Source organism: Nannobrachium achirus, assembly GCF_963921795.1.
Source record: "Nannobrachium achirus genome assembly, chromosome: 11".
NCBI lineage: Eukaryota > Metazoa > Chordata > Actinopteri > Myctophiformes > Myctophidae > Nannobrachium > Nannobrachium achirus.
In genome coordinates this window covers 15,087,795-15,115,607 of record NC_137820.1, presented here as the reverse complement: position 1 = coordinate 15,115,607, position 27,813 = coordinate 15,087,795, and the positions used below count along the sequence as shown (strand labels likewise).

The window sequence follows — 27,813 nt, the reverse complement described above, 5'->3', positions numbered from 1 at the left end:
CACTATAATTTGCTGTGTTTGTTTCCACCCCAGCACCACGAGTGGACTCTGCTTTTCCTAAGGGTTCTCTTTTCCCCTGGGGGTGGTTGTTATTTATAATATATCCCTGCTCTTAAATAGTCCTCTAATGCAGTGGTTTTCAACCAGTGGTCCGGGGACCACCAGTGGTCCTTGAATGATGTTGAGTTGCTGACAAAATGAACCCTTTAACTCTTGAGAGTGAAAAATTAACCCTTACAGGTCCATTTGGCTTAACATTAAACTCTCAAATCATTGTTTAACATGTGCATTACTTAATTTACAAGAAGTCTACACAATTAGAGAATATAGAAGATTTTTTGATCAATGTTTGCCTTTTATCTCGCCTATGGTACCACATCAATACAGCATGAAATTGTGGGGAAAAAAATAGAATCCAATGATAATACGTTTTGGGTCTGAGAGGCTAAATCTCATCAAATAGTGGTCTCAAATGCCAAATAAATAACGCACCTTGTGTTGCTCTAATGTGTTGAGCAGGGATTATAATGTAGCAGACCGTGAATGCCAAGATCAAATATAATATTCACACAGTATTTTCATCTGACTGACATTTATCTGTGGGTCTTTTGAAATGAGCGTGCAATATACTGTACTGTAACGTAAAAGTTCTTAATTTTGATATTTTCAGCAGTAACTTACAGAGTAGCTGTCTGTGTAGTATCCCATTCTGTCTTCGGTGGTCGGACTGAGAGACTTGGGGTCAGACAAAGACTTCTGACCAGCCTTCAGCATCCTAGGCCCTGATGAAAACCTGGATGGGTCGGCGGTGAGCATTCTCTGACCTCCCAGTGTCTTCTCAGGGGACATCGGGGAGACGGGTGAGTAGATCACTCTGGTTTTCATGGGGCCGTCTGCTGTCAGGTGCGTGCTGTAGCCCACTTCGATGTGCCGAGTCTGTCTGTCCGAGTCTGTCTGGCAGCTCAGGCTGCTGCTTCCCCTCTGGGAGCTCTCTGGGGCTGAGATGTGCTTGACGATCTCCACCTTGGTGTCCATCTGAATGGGCCGTTTGATGGAGCCTGAGTGGTCCGTCTGGACGGAGATCTCTGCCACGGTCTGGATGGCGATGCTGGAGACCTTAGAGCCGTGTTTCCCATCGTTGCTGTGTTTGCGGGAACGCCGCCGGGCCCGAGTGGGGGTGTCCCACTCGTCCTGATCCTCGTCGTCGGTCTGACCACAACTGTCAACATTCCTCCTGTTATTCCTCTTTCTCCTCCCTACATGCTGCTTGTCTGCTGAATCTTCGTCATCTGTCTGTACCCCGCTATTCACTATCATTTTCCCTGTTTCCTTATCAGATTGCCTGGACCCAGCTGGGAGCTTTTTAGCAAGCTGAAGCTGGTTCTGACTATTATCTAATTGGGCAACAGTTAATGGAGTCGTAGACTCGTCTTTAACAGGCCAATACTGACCGCCGTCACCTACCCCTGCATACTTCGCCTCTAGGAGGTTCCCCGTGGTGCTGCTGATACCATAGTGCTCATCTAGCTGACGTTGGAGCTGCAGCTGCAACATTTGGATCTGCTCTAACTGCTCTTTCTGCTGGGCATAGGTCTCCTGCTGGGCCACCATATGGGCATGGTGTTCCTCCTCCTGCTGCAGGAGGAGCTGCTGCTTCAGAGCCTGGAGCTCCTCGAGCTCCCGCTGGACCATCAGCTGCTCTTGTTCGCGGTACCGCTGGATCTCCTGCCTCTCCCATTCAATCTCCTCAGCCAAGCATAGCTGCTTCAGCTTCTCCAGCTGCAGGAACTCCCGCTCCATGTGGTACTGGGCCATCTTTGCGTTGTCCAAGCCCGGGAACATAGGGGAGGACGCCAGTGCGTCCAGGGAGGCCGCTATGGCTTCCAAGGTGGTGTCCGAGTACATTTCAGGGTAGCCCGTTATTATGTCTGCCAGAGCAGAGGGTAGGAGCTCCTTGGACAGCCCCGTGTCAAGAGGAACTATCTGGCCTGGATCTGTAGTGGGAACAAAGCCGAAAGCTTGTGGCACTGGCTGGTCGTGGATCGGTGTTGTAGCCGGTAAGGCGGTGATGAAGATGGATCCTGGCTGAGTGGTTATAGCATAGGTAGATGGGACTGGGGCTGCTACAGAGGAGTACACTATTCCATCTGAGGTTCTTAGGGCGCTATTTACACCAAAACCAGCTGCGGGGACCTGGGAGTATGGAGTAGTGTTCATCCCAGGGTAAGCGCCAGCAGCTCTGCTGGTGTAGTCGAGAGCTTTACCTGTCACATTGAGGCCAAAAATGATATTTTTTAGTCCATGAAATATATTTGTTTTCTTTTTTTAATAATGTATATAAGAATTTGAGTTCATGCACGTTCGTTGGATTTGAAAAGAAACCGTTAAGCATGCACATCTTCTGTCATTTCAGCTAACACGATGCAAAGCCAAAATGTTGAGGGAGAACACGCAGGCACACACATGCATCTGTACAGAAACAGAGGAGAGGAGGAAAAAAAGAACATAAATTAATAAAGTTTGAAACAAACTGATGTACAGAGGACAACTGAAACATGCCATGAATAATAAAAAAAGAGAAAAGAAAACAAGCATTCTGCTGTGAAAATCAAGTTATTAATGCCATTTCTACATAAAGCTCCCCTTATACAAAACACATGCACCAGTGCACCAGTGTCGCACAACCAAAAATCGCTGCGATGCGTTTTGAGCATTTATTTTCAGTCTACAAGCAGATCTATAAGCTCACAATCTGTCACACTTCAATGTATTGTGAGCTTGTACTGTCGATCTGCTATTTTTTGTGTGCGACACTGGTGTGCAATCAAGTATAAATCAAGCACAGAGCATGACAAGAACAATACAAGTAACACAATGTAATGGCGAGAAGCGACTGTCAGGTCACACTAAAAACAATTGAAAAATGGTCTTATTTTGAAGTCCACTGACCAGAAGTCAAGCTAGTTGCTTGCTAATGCATTAGACAACACTTTAGTCTAGCTCTGCAGGTGTTTTATATATATATATATATATATATATATATATATATATATATATATATTAGGGCATTAATATATATATATATATTAGGGCATTAACGACTTGTGATTTTTGCAAGTCGACTCGACTCAGTAAAAAGTTGAGTTGAAGTCGACTTTATCGTTTGATGACGTCATCACATCACACATGACCCCCCCAATTATTTTGGGGGGTCCCCAGATGATTAACTTAATGTGCAACATTGTTTTCTCACTCAACTGTAAACAAACTAACATAATGTTTAAGACAAATTTAAGGACTTTTTAATACCTCTAAAATGAAAAATTTAACATTTTCCAAATTGTCAAATATATAGGCAGAAATTGTGAAAATAGCAGATCTACATGCTCACAACGCCTCACATCGCAAGGCGTTGTTAGCATGTATCTGCTATTTTCACAATAGAACCGTGTTGTACCAAATGTAACGCCTCAATTCTTAGTGCGCGTCAGGGTGGGGGTCCCCAGTTAAAATATGATTATTCTGGGGGTCGCGGCCTGAAAAGGTTGAGAAAAAATCCTTTGTATTTCCTTTGTATTTTATTGAATATTAAATATTCAATAAAATATAAAGGATTTTTTTTTACTTCGACTTTCTCTGGTCTCTGGTGGGAGTCGACTTGTCGATTTTTTCGTTAATGCCCTAATATATATAATATATATATATATATATATATATATATATATATATATTTAGTTAAATAAATACAAAATCTACTGGGAAAGAATGCTAGAAGTGTGTGTGTGTGTGTGTGCGTGCGTGCGTGCCAAAGCTGAGTGAGCAGTGTTTCTTAGCGTGACCGTGACCAGTGTGACGCTGACTAGCGTGAGGGATGGGCGGACAGCTGGTGGAGGTTTTTCGATACTAACTGAGACCTGACGGTCGCAATAACAAACATGCAGCATTCCCTCTCACTTACTTACCAGCAGAAAGATTAGCAGCGGTGAGATCTATAGCGCCATCTGAGGATCCGTTGAGATAGTCATAACCATTCTTGGGCTCATAGAGGACCAGTTCTGTCTCTACCAGGTTGCTCTCAGACATGGAGGCTCTGATGCCATTCATGCCCTTGATACCATATATGCCTGCATTGTCGTACTGGTAGTGGTCATCTCTATAGCCAAAGCGGTTGTCAGGCTGGCTGGTAACTGGGGGCTGTGTTCTGCAACTCCCTGTGAATGGTAGCTTGTAGATGACATCACAGCAGACACTCCTCCTTCCAGCTGTCAGATCGACTGGAGTTCCATCATCCTGCACCACAGTGGTCACCACTCCAGGGCTGGTGTTGGACAGAGCTACCATGGCCCTCACTGGTCTGTACTTGGACAGGTCCATGGCCCCTGTGGGCTCTAGGGAGAGGACAGTGCCTCCGTTGGTGATGGCTGCAGGGGCTAGAGTCACTGGCTGCCTGCCCGGTGGGGAGGCAGGAGCATCGTAAGAAAGATTCATGGGTGTATCTTGGGCTGGGGATGCCAAGCTCCTTACTGGGGAAAGGGAGCTCACAGGTCTGTACACAATCTGTGCAAGAGGCTCGTAAGGTTTGTACGCAGTGAGAGGAAGAGGCGTGGATGTAACAATACCCTGCAGATCCAGGGGTTTCTCTGCCGGAGTGCTGCTGTATGACGCAATGGTGGCTGAGCAAGTGACGATTGTGATACTGTCCGTGACAACAGAAAGTGCAGGTGAGACCACTGCACTCAGATTCATTATCTCAGGCTGGACTGCTGTGATTTGTCGCCCGCTTGACTCGCTGCAGACAGACTGCCGACATGACTCGGGGGGTGTCAGGTCCATGCCTTGCTCAGTCATCTTCATGGCATCCTTGATGGTACGCAGATCAATAACATCACCAGGATAAATTCGCTTCCCATTCTGTTTGGGCAGGGGCTGGACCTTAGCAATGTCTGGTTGGATGGTGATTGCTACACTGGGTGGAGGTGGGACCTGCGGTAGTCTTTCATGGACAACAGACACTGTGGTTCTCTGGACCTCTGTGGTGACCACCTGAGTGACCCGGCTAGGCAGGCTCTCTGGAGGCTGAGCCGAGGCAGAGATAGAGGAGGAGTACACGTGGCTCATACTGGAGACCACCTTTTCTGGCCCATGGATCTCCTGGCTCTCAAAGGACTCCTGTTGGATTTGAGTGATGGTGAGAGGGGTCAATGGTACAGACTGTGGAATGTCCTGGACAGTGGGTATGGATGCTCTCCCTGTGTAAGCATCATTGGTTATTATCTCCAGAGGGACGTCATATTCTGCTGAATAAGTCAACACATGTGGCTGTTGCTGTCTGCTGTAGGGGACTTGCTCTGTGATTATATCTCTTTCAGCTGGCATGGTCACCTGGCCCATTTGGATTGGCTGTTGCATGGATATGGACTCCCTCCTAGTAGTAAAAATGGCCTCAGGTGTAACCACCTGTGTGCGTGTTTCGTAGTCCGAGGGATAGGTCAATATCTCTCCAGTAGAATAGGATGGCTGCACTATAGAAGATATAGACGTTCTTCTAGTGGTGGTGGCCTCAGTTTGAATTACTCCAACTGGCATTTCATACTGTGGTGGGAAAGCCATCCCTCCAACCACTGCCTGAGTCTGCATCACTATTGAGGGTATTGAAGCTCTCCTCACAACAGTCTCTGTTGTTATAACCTCTGTAGCAATCTCAGGTTCTTGCTGCATTGTAATAACTTGCGTTAAAGATGGTGACTGTGAAGTGTAAGCAGCAGTAGGTAGCTGCTGCTGCACTGGCATTGGTGCAACCTCTGCCACAATAGGTGATGGTGTTATTTCAGCAACTGTAGGTCTGGGCTTTATCTCTGAAACTGCTGCTGGTGGTGTTACATGTGTCACTTCATACATTGGTGTAGGTTCAGCAACAACCCATGCAGACTGAGGTACTGGGGAGGCTGCTGGAATTCCAACAACAGGAGGCAATTCATACTTCCATGGGAGGATGTCTGTTTCAGGTACGGGAAATGATTGCTGCTCAGGCATCTGCTGCACCATTTCAGGCAAAGTAGGTATGGGCTGAATAATCGGTGGTACTGATGTTACTTCTGATGGCATATACGGAATCACCAATGGTACTGGGGAAATTGAAATAACTTCAATAGGAATATCCTGTGTAGCTTCTAGCCTAATTACATCAGCTCCAATCTGTGGAGGCAGAACAGCAGAGGGGACCAAAGCCCTACTATCTTGAACAAATGTCATCTCCAAAGGTAGTTCCGGCTGTGTTGGTACGCTCCACAGCATTTGCTCCACAGCATGTGGTTGTACGATTTCCATTGGCATTACTGGGACCTGAGGAAGTGGTGCTTCAGCTGGAATATCTATCGGCATAGTTATGACCTCTGGCATTGTTTGTGGCTGCTGATAAACAGTTGGTATAGATTGTATAGATGGTCTTCTGGCGGTAACTTGTGCAACTTGTGGTTGAATAATGACTTCTGGTTCTGGAGGCATTGTGATGACTTCAGACAATGGTGATGATGGCTGGGCTGGTGGTTGTGGTGACTGGGCTGCCAATGGTACATATGGTTTCTTAATTGGAGCTGAAACCCTGTGTACCTGAATAGGTGTTACCTGACTTGTTGTCAATGGCATGGTATCAGCCACACTGACTGGTGGTGGAAGTACTGTTTGTACAGATTCTTCCATTACATGAACTGCCTCAGAGGGTGGCACTTGTTCTACCTTTGCAGTTGTAACTGCAGCTATTGGTGGTGGTTGCCTTATCGTGGGGACAGAAGCTCTTCTGACTGTAGCCTGGGCCGAAAATGCCTCAGTAGGTGTTTTCTGCTCTGAGCATGTGGTTCTCACCCCTGATAACTTTATGGATGGGATAGAGCCTCTTCTGACAGGTGCCTGGACTGTTATACTCTCTGTTGGGGAGCCAGGTTCAGATGGCAGAGTTATTACCACATATGTTTGCAAACAGTTAGCATATCTAGGAGACATAGGGGATTTGGGAGATGAAGTCAGCTTAGACTCCACTGGACGGGTCAGACTCAGTGACAGCGCGTTTGGAGGTTCCCTGGTCCTGGGTAGTGTTGCGGCTTTCGGAGCCACAGGAGGAGGAGGCGGCTTTACACTCTCCCCTGGTTTATGGCTGAACACCAACCCAGCTGGAATAGACACAGGCTTAGGAGGTATGGGTGGAGGAGGTTTGCCTGCTTGACTGAGTTCTGTTGCCGTAAGTGGAGCATGTGCAGCTGTAGTTGTAGAGATTGACACTGCAGTGGGAACTGATGATGATATGGAAATTGGCGGCCTTGTATGAACAGGTGGCCTAGTTGAAACAACAGGTGGTGGTGGTGGTGGAGGAGGTGGAGGAGGAGGTGATGGTGTATCTGATACAGGTATTTCTACTGTCTCTGAAGTTCTGGCCACCTCTGCGGTTTTAGGAGGAGGGGCTGAAGCTAACACAGCTGAAGTGGATACTGAGGCTGTATACATGCTGGATATGACAGGAGCAGCAGTGGGGATAGGAGACACGCTGGTGACCAATGAGCTAGCTTCATCTTGTGCCGCTTTCCCAGATGTAGTATCCACACTGGGCACTGTAATGACTACATGACCTTGTTTAGTCGGGGTAAGTACTTGAGGTACAACAGCACTATCAATGTGCATGTCCACCATTCTGGGCTGTGTATCTACAAACACAGACTGAATAGGCTGGCCAGCCACTGTAATTCCCTTAGCTATTGCAGAAGTCGTAGCTGGATAGACATGTTGGATAGCCCTGACAGGCAAGGGCGCTTTGGTAGTCTCAGGCAATGAAACTGATGTAGATCGTGGTGGAGGAGGAGGGGGCACCTTCTTTTTGACCACTGTGGTTGATGTTGGAGCTGTTGGCAGCACGTGAGCTGGCGGACTCTGAGCTTGGGATAGGGCTGCTATTTGTGCAGGTACTGGGTGTACCACTGTGGCCTGGCCTGGGGTAGTTATAAGAGCAGAAGCTGGCATCGGGGGTTGTGCTGAGATAGGAGATGTAGTTGAAACCAGGTCTGGCATTTGTACTATAACTGGACCAGCTTGGGCTAGAACTGATGTGGACAGTGAAGTTTGAGTTGCGTGTTGTGCTTCAATAGGCACATGTGTGACTGGGATTGTGGGCAGAGCTGAGACTACAGCAGGTGCTGGACTTGGTGCTGATGGTGCCTTCACAGGAGCTGGAGCCTCAATAGGCATCTGAGATGGTGAGGAAACCAGATCTGGCATTTGAATCACTGTCGGAGGGGCAGATGACTGAATTGGGACCTTGATTGGTGCTTTAGTTACAGGAGCTTCTTTTGGAACTGGGGCAGCTGCTTGAGCTTTGGTTGGATCAGAAACAACATCCGGTATTGTCACGATAACTGTAGCATTAGGAAAAACAGATGTTGCATCCTGAGTTACAATTGGGGCAATTGATGGTGGGGAGATATCCGGTGATGAATGTGTTACAACTGAAGTGGGTGGTGTTGGTGTAGACACCGGTGTTGAGTCTGAAGAAATAGGAGTTTGAGCCTGAAATGAAGAAGACGAAGCATTGGAGGCTAAGCTGGAGTCTGCTGGTGAGGTGGGAGGAGAAACTGGTGAGGTTAGCTCTGGGGCGGAAATTGGAGTCGGGATTGGCTTCGCTTCTGGAATCTCACACACTACACTGAAAGGCTCCATGTCAGAAGTATCAGAAAATGGTGGGCTAATGTCAGACTCCTCCTTGGTCTCTGAATCATCACTGGGAGTAATGTCAGAGGAAACGCCAACACCATACTCCTCTATAAGGCTGTCATCCTCTTCCTCCCCAGAGGAACACTGGGTAATCCTGAGGTCTGGTATGGGGAACAGGGATCTACTTAGGGAAGGATCTACTTGAATCATTGGCCTAACAAAACCAATAGATCCATTTGCTGTACTAGGAATGACAGGTCCCTCAGAGTGTTTGGGAGGTTCAGCTCCCTCTGAGCGTTTGGGAGGTTCAGAGGGCCTTGGTGGAGCTGGTCGTTTCTTTTTCTTCATCGTCACCTCAAGTGAATTGTCAGTGCCAGGCATAGGCATCTCAGCTTCTCCTTCGGGAGATGCCTCTACCAAGGAAATGGTCACTATGCAGGTCTCAGCAGCAGAGGTTGGCACAGCAACTGGAGCCTCTGAGGTTGGCACAGCAACTGGAGCCTCTGGTACTGAGTAATCCAAGGCAGTCTGGGCCTGTTTCAATTCTTGTTCTATCATCATCAATTCCCTCTTCTTCCGCATCATTTCGACATAAACATCCTCTGGAGACCTCAGTTTCTTCATTGGTTCAGAGGTGGCATCCTCACTTGGTTCCTCCTGTTGGGCTACACTTTCCATATCTTCGGGCTCCCCGACCAAGGACTCATAAAGATAGTCTTCTATTGACATTCCTTCATAGAGTGGCTCAACATCAGGAGGACTCTCACCAGGAATAGCTTTAGATTTCTGAATAATGTCCTCATATGCTTCCTCAGCACTCTTAAGTGGTTTCATCACTGTATGCTCCTCCTCGTGGTCAGAGGGAGTGAAGGGTATCACTGTTATTGAAGGCTTGCGACCCATCTGTACAGCTCGCCTGGCCTCTATTTCTGCCTCTGTGCCAGATGTTCTGATTCTTTCCTCCGATGCCTGGCCTTGTCTTCTTTGGGACTTAAGTTCATCTTTGTCTCTCCTAGACTTCATCAAGCTCTTCTTAGTTGGCCTGTCGCCCTCTTTCACTGTTTCCGACAGTCTCAGATGATCATCTTCATCTCTCATCATTTCCTCATCCTCAGAAGAGTCAATAGTGGCAAGAGCCTGTCCAGACTGCCTGTGTTTGGCTTTGCGATGTTGTTTGTCCCCACTGGCTTTCTTGTGGCTCGGGCTGCTGTCACTGTCCTCCTCCAGAGACGAGGCTGATGTGGGTGTTCCTGGAGTGATGCTAGATATCTGGACACTGGAAGAGCCCTTTGACAGTGATTCAGTAATACTCTCCATCTCTTCTTCTGTGCTTGGCCTGCTTCTTATGACTGGAATGGCTTTCTTGAAAACAGCAGCATTTTGAGCAGTTGGAGCATCTGTTTTTGGAAGGGATTTTCTCCTGGACAAGCTGTCTTCATTGTCAGTACTACCTTTTCCAGACAGAGGTTTGGCTGTCACATATTCATTATTCAACTCAGCCTCATCAATAGCTTCCTCCTGGGTCTTGTGTTTCTCATCTTCTGTAAGAGAGGCTTCCTCCACATCACCCATGCCCATGATCTGTCTACGGATAAATTCTTCGTCGTCCGCAGAGGAGTCTGCACTTTCAGTTTTCATATCCTCACTGCTGGATGTGATAGGAATTGCCTTCAGTCTCCTCCTTTGTACCTGAGGTGAAGGAGAAGGTGTGAGCTCACCTCCACTGCTCTCTTCCAATGCATGAAAACTTAGGCGCTTTCTCTCTATTTTAGACATTTCTTTCCCTGGCATGGACGAATCAGTGGTTGTGTTAGCACTGACCACCTCAGCTTCTGGCACAGGAGCAGCTGCAACATGGTCAACAGGCAGAGAGGTTGTCTTCAATTCCATAGGTTCCTTTTTGATTTCATCCTGCTCCTGCAAGAGGACAGAAACAAAAATAAGCCTTTTTTTCCTTTTTTTTATGAACAAAAGTAATCATCATTGAATAATGCACATAATTCCTTGTTATGAAAATATAAAACCGTTATCTCTACATGGTGGGGGGGGGGGGGGGGGGGTGTCATTGCAATATTTATTTGTTTTATTTGAATTTTGCTACCAATCGGGAACGATGCAAGTTTGAAATGCATGTCCCACCCGGTTATTCAATACCCGTTGTAAGAGTACTCGTTGAACCTATGTGTCTGTCTGTGTCCCTTTTCTTCCCATGCGGAGATTTCTGTATCTGTCTGTCTGGGTTCCTTTTATGCCCATATATGGAGTTATGTGTCAGGCATGTCCAAATATGGAGTCTAGATCAATCTATGACGTCGTATTGATGACATTAGCGTACTTTATCAATATTTTTTGGAGATCCACTGATATGCACAACGAGTTGGAAGTCAGTCGGTCCCATATACAGTATTGGCAAATGGGTCAGGTCAGTGGTTCTGGATAACCGGATCTCTATATACTGTATGGACGTATTGGTCGCAGGCAGAGTTTTCAAGCATTTACTGTATAGTATGATATGCATGTGATATAAAAACAAATGAGCATGATTCATGTAATTTCACCAGATGCAGTGTTTTAATTAAATTGCTCCATTTGGAAATCATTTATCATTCTATCAGCTCGTCCCCCTCCCTCCCTCATTTTAAGGCTGCATGGTAAATTCTAATTACATTACTTTGGTTGTTGTAATAAGCACATTACTGAGATTTTTTAAGTGGTAATTTTCAGAAACGTGCAGAGCGTGTATGCAAGACCATCAATCAAGAAGTTATTAAATCAGACCAAATAATGTAATTTACATGGATTAGTTTGACTGTTTATCTTCAAAATGTTTGAATTGAATACTTTATTAGTCAGAAATGTAAACAGCACTGTGTGTGTGTGTGTGTGTGTGTGTGTGTGTGTGTGTGTGTGTGTGTGTGTGCGTGCGTGCGTGCGTGCGTGCGTGCGTGCGTGCGTGCGTGCGTGCGCGCGTGCGTGCGCGCGCGCACGTGCACGTGCATGCATGTGTGTAATGCCTATGGTTAATGTCATTATGAGTACCTTAGTGATGAATGGTTGTGCCTCTGGGGATGGGATGACTTCAGTGGCCTTTTCAACCAATAGGCCAGTTGCTTCCTTGGACTCAGATGATTTGACAGGTAGTTGGTCTGCCTTGTGAGCTGGCTCTGTCTGCTGTTGGTTAGCCTTCATCTCCTGTTCCTTCTGCGGTGCTTTTGTTGGCTCTCTCTCAGTCCCTTTGATGTGATCACCAGGCATTACTTCCTCAGTGATCCCCTGTGAGGCGAAGACTTCTGTCTCTGGAACAACTCCAGCTCTACAGACCACTGCAGTGATGGGGGGCGTGGGTGAAACCCTGGCCTCTGTCACAGGGACAGCAGCAGCAGCTGTGGCTGCAGCGACTTCATTCCCAGTCTTCAGGGGCTCATGCATGGAGTCCTCAGCCTTTGAAACGTCTTCGGTCTTTAGGACAACTCCAGCTGTAGAGGCGTCTGCAGTGATGGGGGGCGTGGGTGACGCCATGGCCTCGGTCACAGGGACAGCAGCAGCTGTGGATAATCTCGCTTCACCCTCGGTCTTCAGGGACTCACGCCTGGGCTCCTCGCCAACCTTTGGAACCTCTTTCACGGGTGGTTCCATTTTCACTGCCTCCGGTTTACCCTCCACTGGTACAGTCTTAGGGACATCATCCTTGGGAGCTTCACCCTTTGGCATCTTGATCGGCTTTTCCACAGGGGCTGTGGTGGGTGCAGTGGGTCCTGCAGAGCCCTCTTCTGAAGGCTGGGTCACTTTGGTGGGTGTCGGTGTGGGCCCTGGCTCCATCTTGGCCGGAGCTGCTACAGGCTGGGCTTCCACCTTTGCAGATGCAGGTGTGGGCTGGGTTTCTGCCCTTGTAGGTGAAGGCTGGGACATTTTTCCTGAGTTTCCCAGCTGTCCCGACAGAGCCCTCTGAGTCTGGCAGTTCAGACAAAGCCATTCCTTCTGTAAACACAAAAGCATACAACTGGTCACTACACAGCATGTCAAGGAGAACATAACGTAAACATAAACTTTATATTACAATTGTATTCTTTAAGGATCACACATAAGCAACCCAAACAACCTTATCTTTATTGAGGTAATGAGTATTGTTTTGTAGTGTATAGTAATGCACTGTTCTCCCCATTTTTGCCTCCATATAATATAGTGCAATGCAGTCTCTTACGCAGAGGAATGCCACAGCACCCAAAGTAACACACATTTCATCCTCACCCTAGCACTGACTGACTGACACTAGAAAATCTGCTCAACCGGCATGACAAAAACAAACAATGTAATCCTATACTCCATGGAGTCCCGCAGTCTCCTCTCCTACCATGCACGGCGATATGAGACTACAACTTATAGCACTCGTGAGGTAGCGGAGACAAATGTGCTTACCTTGCAAAAGAACTAATCACATCGTACAGGCAATCTGGTTATGCTTAGCAATTATTCCTCCATGGAAGCATTTCTAATCGTATCTAAGCTCCATTTAAATTGGACAGTTCAGGAGGAGAAAAGGTGTTATCTGTCAATAGATAGTGCAGGGCGCCTGTAGCATCTTAGCAGACTGAATCACAGCATTGCGCCTGCCTCTGCAGAGCCAGCGAGAGGAGCCCCGTTGCACAGGGCAGAGGAGGAGATTACATCGCACACGCTTATTCACCACCCCTCACTTTTGCTCAGTGTGTGCTGCTATATGTGTGAGCGATGAGGATCTACGCTTGCTCTCAGGACAGAATGTGTCACACAAGCACATTGACAGGTTCGCCTAGTTCCTACTTTAAGTGCCTGGGTGCCACCGCACATGTGAAGTGCCTGAGAGCTCGCACATATACTGTACACACCAACACACACACACACACACACACACACACACACACACACACACACACACACACACACACACACACACACACGTACATTCATGTTATTGTAACTTTAGCCCGCACATACACACACACACACACACACACACACACACACACACACACACACACACACACACACACACACGTCGCACACACACGTCGCGCACACATGCATGCACACGCACGCATGCACACACACTCACACAGGTTTTGTGCACATGTGCCGTTTGTGCACACATCCATGTACACGCACGCACACGCGTCACACACACACACACACGTACATTCATGTTTCTTTAACTTTAGCATTAGTTTAGATACCAGTGATAGGAAGGAATATTCTCTGTACACAATGTATGTGCTAACTATGGCTTTAGTGAGTGATGTAACCCGCCCACTGTCACTTGGCTTAGGCCTAAATGTTCAATCCAGCTGTCCAGGGGGATTCCATTAAGTGAGTCTTAAATGCCTACCCTGCCATGACCTCTGATGACAACCCTTGTCAGCTGGAGGATGAAGCTAAGGGAAAGTCTGAACATTTTCTGTCACAACTTGGGGAAAAAAATACATCACAGGTAGATAAAAGCTCACTTAATATCTGTCCTTGTTCTGGTCTATATGGGATTGTTATGTCAGTCTCTAGTTTATCACAACCAGATATAGAGCTGACAGAGAAACTGTAAACTGTAAAAGCTACCAAAATCCTAACTATGCTAATATATACTATACTATACTAATTTGGCAGAGGTAATTATGACAGCAGCAGATCATAAGATAAGATACTGTACGATAAGATGAACAACCATTACTGATCCCGGAGGGACATTCAGGTGTCATCGCAGCAATGAGAATAAAACACAGGAGAAGTACAGGGCCCTATGTTCCAGCTTAGGTTAGGTTAAACTAGGTGGTGCCATATAGTTTTGTACTTTTTCTGTTTTGTATGTGTCTATGGACTCTAATAGACCACCAGCTATGGTTATAATGTGCAAATTTGACTTCCCTGTGTATTTTTGGTTTCTTCCTGAAAGCTGAAAGCCTCTGAGTCAAAAGGCCCGATCGAAAAACACTAGTTAATGACACCATAAACCATGACACCGCATCTTTAAAGCAGTTATTAATCATTCGAACTGCACCACCGACCAGAATGAAACATAGGCAATACTGCAGGCTACTAATCGGAAGAAAATCACTAGAATACTGCTGACAAACTTGTAAACTACTTGTAAATGTGACTTGAATCAATATTCAGCAAATACATGGCCAATGTCTCACTTAGTTAAAATGTTAACAAAACCTTTTCTTTTTTTTAATGCAGGCCTACAAAGTGAAATACTGTAGCTTCAACTTCAGGATTGTTAAGCACTCTACTACACAGATGGTTGGATGTCGCTATGACGACCAGCTACATCAAGAGTCAAGAACCAATTATGTACTTTTTGAGGATGAATATTTAAAATGTTCTTTCTCTGCCCTGAGGATGTGGGCAGCAGCAGCACTGCAAGACAATAGCATAATTAGAACTGTTGCTGGGAGAGGCACTGTCACTGCTCAGTGCTTGAGGTATACTCAAAGCCAGTAAACACGCTTGCAGTTAATGAGAAAGCATTGCAGACAGCCTTTGATAAATGGAGAGATAATTCACACAACCATTTGCTGGCCAAGAGGGCCAAATTGATAACATTGCATCCATTTGAACTGGAGTTTCTTTGAGGTTGCAGGATTTTTGTAGATCGTGCCTCAGTCAGCAGTAACACCCCCATTATTATTTCCTGTAACAACAATGAACACAGTCTTGGGTACAGTGCTTGCAGTGTTCCTCCATAAAAGCTATTGATTAGAATAAAAACTAAGCATCTACAATCAGCTCAGTGGCTTTAGGGCGGACACTCTGAGATTGGGGGGTCAGGGTTCAATCTCTGGCCGAGACGCAGCCATACCAAAGATACAGTAGATAATAGATATACCAATGCCCAGGGGTGTCGCACCAAATTCTGGGCCCTGGGTACAAGGATTCACTGCGGGGCCCCTGTGCTTTAACTATTGAAAAATAGCGGATATACAAGCTCACAGCGCGGCACCGAGTGCCGCGCTGCGAGCTTGTAGATCTGCTATTTTTGAAAAATCATGAAAATCTTTGAATATTTCAAATCCTTTTTTGAAAAACCTATGTTTCTATGTCAGTGGAGCTCAAACCTTTTCATGTGAAGGACCCCCAAAATGGTATGTATTTGGCCACGGAACCCCATCTCAAAATATTGAGTTCCAGGGACCCCCCAGAAGCAAAATTTGAGTTACAAATGTTCGCTTAAAAAATACATATATTCAAAGATTTGCACACATTTTCACGACTTTTCCCATAGCTAAAGTATAAAATAATTAAGGCCCCTCCACCACCTTGGGCCCTAGTAACTCAGTCCCACTTTCCTACCCCTTGTGACGCCCCTGCCAATGCCTCTCTCCATGCTCCCTGTAATTGGTGTCAGAATTCTAGCATCATGTCCAGTGGGTGTACTTGAGCCTGAAGCTGCCTCACGCCATAGAAACAGGAGATAGACTGTCTTATGGGCCACATGATTCTCAATCCCAATGCCACTAACTTTATTTTATATCTTATCACCTTTTACTACAATCACAAGATGTTTTTGCAGTGGCTGATATATTCGAGCACGGTGAACTCAACTCAACTCAATTACTCTACTCAGTCAACCCTGCTATGGCAGGCTGTATCACAAAGAGCATCATAATTATTTTACATTAACTTTGCTCAAGAAGACCACATTTGACACGAACCCGTAAGGAGCTGGGGGTCGAACCGGGAACCTTCAGATTGTCAAGAGCACCTGAGCTACTGCTGTCCCTCATGAGCAAGTGCTATACAGGGTGAGAGTTGATTATAAATCATAGTTTGTCTTGAACATAAGAGTTTGTGAAAACGGGTAAAAGTTCCAGCTGTCAGTTTTCAATAGATGCCACAGATGTCACTAAAAAAAATCCCCCCCCCCCCCCCCTGTCCTCTACCATCAACATAGCAGGATGTAATCACTGCTAACAAGGAGACGGCTCCTGCCTCATACATATGCTAATCAGCAAAGCCATGTCACCATTGAGGCCCGTCAGGCGATTAATTGTTAATCACAAATGACTCTGATGACTTCCCCCTTTGCTCTGATCACCCTGTATAGCCACCACAAAGGCCTCATCACAGGCAGCTCACATACGCAGACACTGCCTCTAACTATGAGGAGAAATAATGACGCAATCGAACTGCCATTTTTTTTAGGAAGAAGTTATTCAGAATGTACTGACTCTATTATTGAAAGTTGATTTATTCATAAAACACGATAAACAAAACGACTATCCGTCATTGTCACAGAAAATCAATGATCTTTCTAGTTCCCTTGATAACAATACCTTCTAAATTAAATAAGCTTAATTACTAACTCATGGTCATGTCAAATATCACCAACACTTGCAAGTAGGCATAAATATTAAAATGGAACATGAATGGGATAATTAACTTTAAACACTCAGTGTTTAGTGTGCTAACTGCCTAGCCAGTTGCTTGAATCAATATTTAGATATTTGATATTCTTGGATCAGACCAGAGATGGACAGAGTACTCGACCTCAGTACTTGAGTAAAGTATACTCCTGGTCAAAATGTACTCCACTATAAGTAAAAGTAGCTCTGTCAAAATGTTACTCAAGTAAGAGTAAAAAGTACTTGCTTTTAAATGTACTTAAGTATTCAAGAGTACATGCTTTTAAAAATACTAAACTAGTATAAGTAAGAGTAAGAGTACATTTCTTATTTTTCGCATGAATGAATTGCTGTAATTCTTTTACAATGAATTTATAGGACCTTGTAAATCTGAAACCAGCTGCACTGCACTGAAGTGCTTGCTTGTAGAACCACTACTTTATACAAAGCTTGTAGAAACAGCTATAAAACATAGAAATTACTGAGGAACCAGAACTACTGAAGTCACAATACAGAAACCTTGAACTAGTATGATCACTAGATTAACATCATGTAAATTTCTTTTGCATACTAAGAAATGTAAAAGGAAGGAAATCAAGGGGGTCAAATGCCATGTAGAAGCCATGTTCGATTCTGCTTCGATAACCTTTTGTCACAGCTGGCGAGCGGAGTGGGAAGACACAGACACAGTTAGTGAGGGAAGAAAAAATACAACAGCCAACCTAAAAGTACTCAGCCTTCCTAGAAATGTACTCCGGTTAAAGTAAAATATTTGGCCTTGTACTTAATTAAGTGAAGTACAAATCCTCAGAATCTGTACTTAAGAACAGTACTTAAGTACATTTACTCATTTACTCAATTATTGTCCACTGGATGAGACACGCTCCCTCCTATATAATCTCCATTTTAACCATGTTAGACTCATTCAAACCACACGTCCCTGCTTCTGGTGAGTGGTATTGTATTTCTAATGAGGAGGTGTTTTTTCAATACACTGTTTTTAATGAAATAAGTAATAACTCCACCCTCATGCATCAGAAGGTCACCAGAAGCCAAGACATGTGTTTTCAATTTGTCTAACATGATTAATAAGCAAGCAACTAATTAAAAAAATCGCACCCGTGCGAAGTGAGCGGTGCAAAAATATTTAGGGAGTATGATATACTGTGGACTTTGATTTTCAAGCCTTTTCTTTAAATAATCATAAATGTTTTTCCCTTTTAAATTGAAGATATTAAATAATATCAGTTTGGAACGTTGTGTATTTGATAATATAGCCTCTTCTGCATTAATACAAATTCCCATAACATTTACCAATGTATCCTTTTCTATGATTAACCTATTATATAACATTTATTGTGATATCACAATAACGTCATCTCTCAGATGAAGTTTAATTGGTTAATACTAATGGTGTATATATTGAGAAACACATTTAATAAAGCTTTCAAAATATTATATTAGAAGATATGAATAATAGATACAATTAAAGGTTAAGAGTTATTAAGTCATTCAATGTTGGAGGTAACCAGAATACTCCCAAAAGAGTGAGGAGGATCCAGAGCAACAGAACCTGGGTCAGGAGGCTCCAGAATTGCAGGCCCGAAGAGCTGGGCCCGAAGAGCCCGAAGAACTGGGCAAGAATACAAAAGAACCATAGACCCTTGTCAAGGAGATTCCAGAACCACAGACCTTGAGTCAGGATGTTCTAGAAAAAAGATCCTTCTTCAAGATGGTGGAGGGTCGAACCATAGAAGAGCATGGGTGAGGAGGATCCAGAGCAATAGGACCTGGGTCAGGAGGCTCCAGAAGAGCAGGCCTTGTATGTTCTGGAACCACAGACCTTGCAGCAACAGCTGTACAACCAAGTACAACAGCTGTCAGCCAGGTACAACAGCTGTCAGCTATGTTCAAGACCACTGACTTGACTGAATCTTTCAAGAAGACCTTCTGTAAGTGCCCGAACTGTCTTAGAAGATATCACTCTCTCTTTCTCTCTCTTTCTTAGATGGTAAATGGTAAGAGCCATGCTAGTAGCCCTAAGAGCAATCAAACGACGAATCCATATAGAGGACGGAACCATCTCTGGACAGAACCAGCTCTACCACCAGAGCCAGTTAGGCAACCAGGGACCTTATTTGCCTCTAGATTTTGTTTATGACCCTATACTAATTATTTCGGCAAAGCCGAAGTATTTGAATTTCATACCACGATTTGCCAGGATCTGCAAAACATGACATTATTATAGGTATCACCTTCATGATCACTGTCCCAGTTTAGCCAGAAGGCCGGCAAGATGAGAGACCGATTGTACAAAATTCAACAGTAGTTGCAGATCCAAAGAGGAGAAGGAGGTTCTACTGTATTTTCGCTCCCATGAAGTGTCCACATTTATATTCTTTGAATTTCAAAATTGTCTTGAGCTGGATATTCTCTATAATACATGAAAACAAACCACACTTTTAGACAGGGCCCTGTGATTAAAGCGCTCTGTCTAAAAGTGTGGTTTGTTTTCATGTATTATAGAGAAATTCAAAGAACGTCCTGACCTGACTCCTGTCCTGTCCTGATCTAATACAATTTTGAAATTCAAGGTTAGCACCGCTCAATAGTTTTTTATGACGTATTTAGGCGGCCTAAACGCGTTCTAAATCAGAGTTAACCAATCGGGTGCCTATGTGACTATGACATCATGGACAGATCAACAGAATCGAAGTGTTTCATTGGTCTAGCGGACTCATGTCATCATCATTTGTGACATCATGGTTTTGGTAGAAAAACGGTCTATAGGAGCGGTTAGCACCGCTCAATTAGAATACATGAGGATAGTGCATTCTAATGACCCTGAAAGGTCATGTTCAGATACTTTGAAGACAAAGTCATTCGAAATGACAAGTCTGGCATGTGGCAGAGTGTTATTTCTGTTGGGACGATATTTGATGTCTTCTTGCAAAATGATGGCTGTACTGTATTTTCGCTCCCATGAAGTGTCCAGGATATAGGGTTGGTTAGGCATGGTAAAGCTCGTACTTCGATCTACATGATAATTATAAGCTGTTTATTTATATTCTTTGAATTTCAAAATTGTCTTGAGCTGGATATCTCTATAATACATGAAAATAAACCACACTTTTAGACAGGGCCCTGTGATTAAAGCGCTCTGTCTAAAGGTGTGGTTTGTTTTCATGTATTATAGATAATAAATACATGACTCATACAATTTTGAAATTCAAGGTTAGCACCGCTCAATAATTTTTTATGACGTAATTTAGGCGGCCTAAACGCGTTCTAAATCAGAGTTAACCAATCGGGTGCCTATGTGACTATGACATCATGGACAGATCAACAGAATCGAAGTGTTTCATTGGTCTAGCGGACTCATGTCATCATCATTTGTGACATCATGTTTTTTTTTAAGGGGTCTATAGGAGCGGTTAGCACCGCTCAAAAACACAAAAACCTACAGTAAGTAGATGTTAACCCATTTAGGCCTAACCTATAGTTAGGCCTAAAATAGGCCTAAACCTATAGTTAGGCCTAAATCAGAAATTAGCCTACAAAAACAAATATGTTGCTACATACTGTACATGTAATGTAAGCCCCTCCCATACACTAAAATGTGTTCCTGGCCTGAATGGGTTGTTAAAATAATCTCAGCCTCAATAATCTAGCCTCCTTCAAAATTGGTATGAAAAGTCACCTTCAGACAGCAGCTACCCGTGACTTGTAAATAGACTAAGCCCCCATGCTCCCCCCCCCCTTTTTCTTTGTATTCTGCCTTTTGTATTTGATGTTATGCTTTTGAAACTGATATTATCATAGATAAAGTACTATGTTCTATCCGTCTGTCTTTCAATGTTATATGAGATACTTAAAGTGTGGTTCCTGTGGAAATAAGCCTCGGCTTTCTAGGATCTCCTTTTAGTTGACCTTGTACCAGTGATTTGTACTGTCATGAAACTGTACTTTTTTCTATTGCAAACTTCTAATAAATTCTTCAATCAATCAATCAATCAGAAGTGAAATACTATCGGACATATGCCCGTTTATATCCTTCTGATTTGCTACGGGCATAGATGGCAACTCTCGTGGCCCTTACATGTATATATGCCTTGATATTATGACGTCACCCTTTGCCCCTCCCTGATTGGCTACGGGCACACAAATACACACACACACACACACACACACACACACACACACACACACACACACACACACACACACACACACGCATAGTTTTGGCTAATTTACTGTATAGATAGATAGATTATGCAACTTTTAGCTTCTTTATAACAGGTCGACAGCCTTGGAAGAAGAGTTCCAGTACAATCCAATCCAATACAAATGTAGTCCTATACACCTCACACACCTCTCCTACCCTGCTACCCTGGCGCTGGTCCAACTCCAGCCATTCTGATAACTGACCTTTTTTTAAGTGGCTATCCCATCCCAATGAAAAACAGATTCACTGTTTTGATAACACAAAGAGTGCACTCGACTTTCTGCACGCACAACAAATAGGTCTGTCTTCTACACTTCAGCACTAAGTTGGTGAGTACAATAAATGATGTCTCTTTTTACCCCCTAAGCATAAATGTGTCTCTCCTTCATTGAGAAATCGTTGAAAGATTGTCCAAAACAGATACAGGAAAAACAACCTCCCCTGTGTCCGTATTCAAACCTAAGAAATCATGAGAACCAATTCAACCTCTTTTTGCCTCTCTTTCTGAATGTATATTATGTCTTACTAACCTAAATCAGTAAGACCTCACCCTTGCGCAGGACGGAAATCGCACAGGATGGAATTTATTATTCATATATATCGGACCAGTTACCCATATATGGAGATCCCTGATACATTACCCATATATGGAGATCCATGCATATTGGTTGGATCGGCGGTTCTACAAAAAAAATCACACTCGTGTGAACTGAGCGGTGGAGGCTGCGTGTGTGTGTGTGTGTGTGTGTGTGTGTGTGTGTGTGTGCGTGTGTGTGTGCGTGCGTGCGTGCGTGCGTGCGTGCGTGCGTGCGTGCGTGTGTGTGTGATGTGAGTGAATGTGGGTGTGAGTGTGAATGTGCCTGGCCTGAACAACAGCGCCCCTCCCTTAACATGTGTGGTCAGAAAAGGTACAGCAGGCTACATACAGACACAGGCTACATACAGACACGCACGCATACATACCCACACACACGGCCACGTATAGAAGACGGTGTAACCACCGCTCAAAAACAAAATGGTTTCATACAACTGTATATTGTGCAAGTACAGTAACGGCAGGGAAAGCAGCTAAGAACATAGGCAAAATTCTGAGCTATCCGTGTTCAAAAGTTGTAAGTCTGTAGAACCAACCGTGTGCTGTGAGACCCCAGTTACTTGTTATGTGAAAGTCCTATGACGTCTATGACGTCTGACATCATACATACAATCCCTTTTATGCCCATATATGGAGATCCCTATCTGTAGAACCAACCGTGTGCTGTGAGACCCCATGTCAACAATGTGACAACAGCTATAGACTATAGACATTGAGGCGTTACAGAAGGACGGAAGGACGTAGGGACAAGATGTGACGGTTCTCATAGTTAACAACAATACTATTACCTATAGGCATCGTACATAGTCAACAAAAGGGGTCCAGTCCATCACACTCCACTACAGCTCTATTCTATATCTATCTATCTCACAGCCTCTCTGAGCCCAACTGTTTTAGATCACCAAGGTCTGAAAAGTCACCGTTGTTTCCATGTCTAATTAAATCAGATTTGCGAGGAGAGCAGGATCCCCCGACTGTGGGAGAGGCCCTTTGCTGTGATTAGCCTGAGGACTGGATTACCAGAACCTAACAATCAGGAAGCTGCTGACACACGGGGATGCCACGTCAAGTCAGATCTGCTGAGCATTACGCTATGCTCCCCTTCAGTGGTGTAAAGTAACTAAGTAGATTTACTTAAGTAATGATTTTGAGGTATTTGTACTTTACTTGACTATTTCCAATTTCCTAAACTTTTACTTCTACTCCACTACATCTCGGAGCCAAATATTGTACTTTTACTCCACTACAATTATTTACTAGTGCAGATATAAATTATAATCTTATAAAAGATACATTAACCACTTTAGCCCTCTAGTCGGTTTGAAAATAGCCGATCTACAAGCTCACAATGTGTCGCATGGCGATGCATTGTGAGCTTGTAGATCTGCTATTTTCAAACATTTTGTACTTTTACTTTTGGTCCCTAAGTACATTTTGATGCCAACACTTTCGTACTTTTACTCAAGTACATTTTGAATTCCAGACTTTTACTTGTAACAGAGTACATCTACATTGCAGCATTGATACTTTTACTTGAGTAAAGATTGTGAGTACTTTTTCCACCACTGCTCCCTTTGTTCACGGATCAGAGAGACAAGGGAAAGAACAAGCACTCCGATATTCCAAACGGTGGGCCAGGAAAAATGCCAATCCATGCAAGGCCATCAATCAACCCCAAAACAACAACACCTTTGCCTTTTATTTCTATTCTGTGAGCAGGCATGGAACATTCGGGCATGCAGTGCATCGGTGGATAAATGACGGGTGGAATCAATCTTGGTCTGGCATAACATCGGCATCTACGTCACAAAATACAGGTACGCTGCTCAACAAAGAAGGCACTGTAAATCAAATGTGAAATTAGAGTGCCTGGACATCCATCACAGTGCCAATACCAGAACGGATCCGTCTATTTTACATTTCCATGCTAAACTGGGAAATACTTTTTATTTATTTTGGCCCACATTTCGTCGTCATGACATCAGATGTTAAGCACATCGGTGAGCTTGAAATGAACATTTCACAAATGAGAATTACATACATTTATTTGAAAGGATGGAAGCAGACACCAGTGCTTCCTAGGCCATCGCCAGCATGCTCTCGCTTTTCTTGTTGATTCTGGAGCTGGTGAGTTTCTTATTGATTTCCTGGCAGACGCCTTTGGCAACAGCTGGAGCTGGCTAATATACTTGGCTTGCAGCGGCCCCCACAGAGCAGCACTCCTCATAAATCAGGTTCTCAGATAATAGGGAATGTTGACCCACTAATTTGTAATGAGCAGAGTGGCTTATTTTAAAGAAACCGCACCCCCCGCTCTGTCCAATCTGACAAATGGCACATCAACAAAGTTTCTTTGAAGACAGCGGGTCATTCGAGATTTGAGGGATGAGTGTCACACCGCTCAAAATATCCCCAAACATCTATTACGATTCGTCTTGAAAACAGCAGCTACAGCATTAGGCTAATCTGTAATGACGGAAAACATATTGGACCAATTCAATCCGTCATATTGAGATAAACTCTACACAAAACATTTTCCAAACCAGCACTTGGACCACAGTATTAGCCAATGGGTATGTAAGAGCACAGCTAGCCACAAACATTTTGCCCTGAAGGCAGTATAATGAGAATAGGCAGGTAGCCGGTAGGTAGGCAGTGTTTGGTCTTGACTCAGAGCGGCTATTTTTAACACCGTCACTAGGTGCACTAGGGGGGTCTCTGCTCCTTATCACCGTGCCAACAGTCTGTGGCTGGCTGGTCTGCAGCAGAGCTGACTCGCCTATAATGAAGCAGGTTCGGGTTAAAGGACTACTGTACACTACGTCAACAAACATGGGGATGAGCATCATTACTGCTGTGCCTGCGGGCCAAAGATTATGTGCAGCCTGACGAATCAATGTCTTGGAGGCGATGACATGTTTGGTCCCTAAAAGCTTCTAAGTTCCAGAGGGAATTTGGGGAGGAAAGTAATATAGCTTATTTGGCAAGGACATTGGCATAGTTTCTTTTCTTACATCCGGGGCCAAGATTTGACATCAAAGAATGTCAATCAAATTATAGGATGACTGCTGACCTGTTCACACAGCACAAAAAAACATGCTTCCAAATGAGCGATACTGCCAGCTATATTCTACTTACTCCTATGTTTCAACAAGATGCTGTCATCCATAACTTGCCTGGAAAGGCAGGAGACGAGACACGTGCGCCCTACATGTCAGACAACAATCACTCCGAGGCTTTTCATGAGATCAGCTGGGGCAGAATAAGAGCGAGGGGAAATGGACAGACTTGCCGCTGGCACTTGCTTCAAAAGGAGTGGTGCAGTGGTGGTCGATTACAACAATGTAGATGGATGTAGCCTATGTCATTTGCTTGTACCACAGAAGCATGTTATTTACATGGTATGTTATTTAGACAGAGGCTACCGTAGTTACTTTCTAGTATTACTTTCTTGGCAGTCTATTTACATGACCCTGTAATTTGTCCATGCCATTCACTAAATTCTTTTACTTTGTGCTGCTACTAAATTCCTAAATATTATAAATTGAATTCTGAGAACAGGCATTTTCTTTGCTTGACTGCCAGAAAATGTAAGCAGGGGCGTCACAAGGAGGGGAAAAGTGGGACTGAGTTACAAGGTGGAGGGGCCTTTTATACTTTAGCTATTGAAACATAGCAGATATACAAGCTCACTCGGTGCCGCGCTGCAAGCTTGTAGATCTGCTATTTTTGAAAAGTTGTGATCTTTGAATATATGTATTTTTTAAGCGAACATTTGTAACTAAAATTTTGCTTCTGGGGGGTCCCTGGAACTAAATATTTTGAGATGGGGGTCCGTGGCCAAATACACATCATTTTGGGGGTCCTTCACATGAAAAGGTTTGAGCACCACTGACATAGAAACATATGAAGGATTGAAATATTCAAAGACAATTTTTCAAAAATAGCAGATGTGTATATCTGCTATCTTTCAATAGTTAAAGCACAAAATAATGCGTAATAATGTGTTCCCAGTCTAAATGGGTTAAACCCCCTCCCCCTATGAAGAACATCCAAGGGGGACCCGCAGTGAATCCTTGTACCCAGGGCCCAGAATTTGGTGCGTCGACACCCCTGCCTGGCATAGTCTGGTAGAAAACAGAACACAGTAAAACAATGTGTTTGCCGGCTGTTCCATCAGTTGTCTGTGCACAAAGCCAGAGCTATTTCTGCTTCCCTCTGCCGTTAACAGGCATGAAACTATGTTGTGCACAGCGGGCCGATGTCCATGTTTTTCCCTCCCTCATCCAGCCCCCACCCTTAGGCTCTCTGCTTGGTGATCTCTTGTGAGAAGATGTGAGGAGTGTCGATTACGTAAGAGCCACATCGCTTTCAGTATTATTTCTATATAATGATGTGCCAGTTGGCCTGAGCCGTCTGGTAAATCTGTCTCTGAGAAACAACACTGAGGGGAGACAAAAAGCTAAAGGAAAGTAAGAGAAAAACAAACAACTATGAGCGCTGTGGGTCACTTCAGACATATTTCTTTTGCTGTTTACTATTACAAAGCATGTGTTTGAATGCCTTCTACAATGCATTAATTCTAGTACAGTAATTTGGGCAAAAAACAGCCACCAAATAAATAATTATAATGTATTAATTTAATGGCATTAAAGATGACCTCATACAAACGCTTCCAGGCATGTGACTAACACTGTGAAATGAGGTGACGCATTGGTACCCAGTAGTACCCACACAGGACTCTTTATAAATGCCAACAATGCAGAGATTCAATCTTTAGACTTAACTGAACATTACAGTGCCGAGATGACTGAGGGAAAGTAATAGTAATAATAGAAATCCTTCAACCTTAACCTAATAGGGTCAGGGGAGGACCAGCTTTGACAGAACCACAATGAATGGTGCCCCCCCCCCCCCCCCCCCCCATCAATAAATAAACACATAAAGCTGCATGTGAAGTTTGTGAACTTATACTGTTGATTCACTGCTCTGAAATATAGCATGGTGTTCCAAAAGGCAGGCAGCGCTAAGTCATCCAACATAAAAGTAGGCCTATGTAGTTAAACAAAAGGTGAAGCTGCCGAGCCTCGCATCAAAGAATAAATTGTATACTTGTGTTTGAGCCAGACAGCAGTCGTGCATGCGTATCGCTGCAGGCCTCGTGAAAACGAAGGGGCTGCATGACTGTTGAACTGCATGGAACCACTGATCTGTGAGGGAGCAGATGGCCCAAAGGGAAACGTGTGCTGCTGTAACGTACTGTACTGCGTTGTGTGTTGGACTTAATCCAGTTCACCTCCACTCATTGGCATATCACAGCAGGGCTCTGTCATCTAGCATCTCTCGTGGGGGTTGGTCGGAGAGTCCCTGACCAGCCACAGCAGCAGATCCCATCTCGCTAATGCTCTTGCACAACCATCAATCACACTAATACAGCCACAGGACTGCCAAGGCACACTTCTCATGAGCCGTTACGTAATGTTACATTCACTCAGGCCTCTCCATGTGACAGGACAGATACAAAACAGAGTCGGCCGTTACACAGCCAGCCACCATTTTTAATTTGGTTTTGGAGTTTCCTCAAAATAGGTCGACTCATACAGATTACACAGATCCAATGCGTTTATAGTCTCCATATACAATGCTGATGCATGGTCTGGGCAGCTCTCCATGAAAGCTCTCCCTATATTGTCAGTGTAGTAAATTCCAATCTTCCCTGTTACCACATCCTCAAGTGCTTTCCCTTTCAAAGGCAGCAACGGATTATATAAACTAACAGCCTCCCTTTCGCTGGACATGTGACCAATCTCCACCTAATTCATCGCTAGTGTCACAGCAACTCCCATAAAATAGAGGGACACTGAAGAAAACAACACACCAAAGCAGAGGCACTGTTTATACCCCGGATTATCCTATTCCTCTCAAGC

At 44.4% G+C, this 27,813-nt stretch overlaps 1 protein-coding gene across 1 annotated transcript in view; it reads right to left on the bottom strand.

Moving 5' to 3' along the window:
- The window catches only part of pclob (piccolo presynaptic cytomatrix protein b), a gene marked incomplete at both ends in the record, with an annotated part of 116,918 nt that overhangs the window by 52,505 nt on the left and 36,600 nt on the right, over positions 1-27,813 (bottom strand). The window contains 7 exon segments of the mRNA XM_080736883.1: positions 682-2,264; positions 3,963-5,169; positions 6,736-7,253; positions 8,440-8,550; positions 8,679-8,855; positions 8,940-10,611; positions 11,734-12,672. Of these exon segments, the coding sequence (XP_080593009.1) occupies positions 682-2,264; positions 3,963-5,169; positions 6,736-7,253; positions 8,440-8,550; positions 8,679-8,855; positions 8,940-10,611; positions 11,734-12,672 (6,207 nt within the window).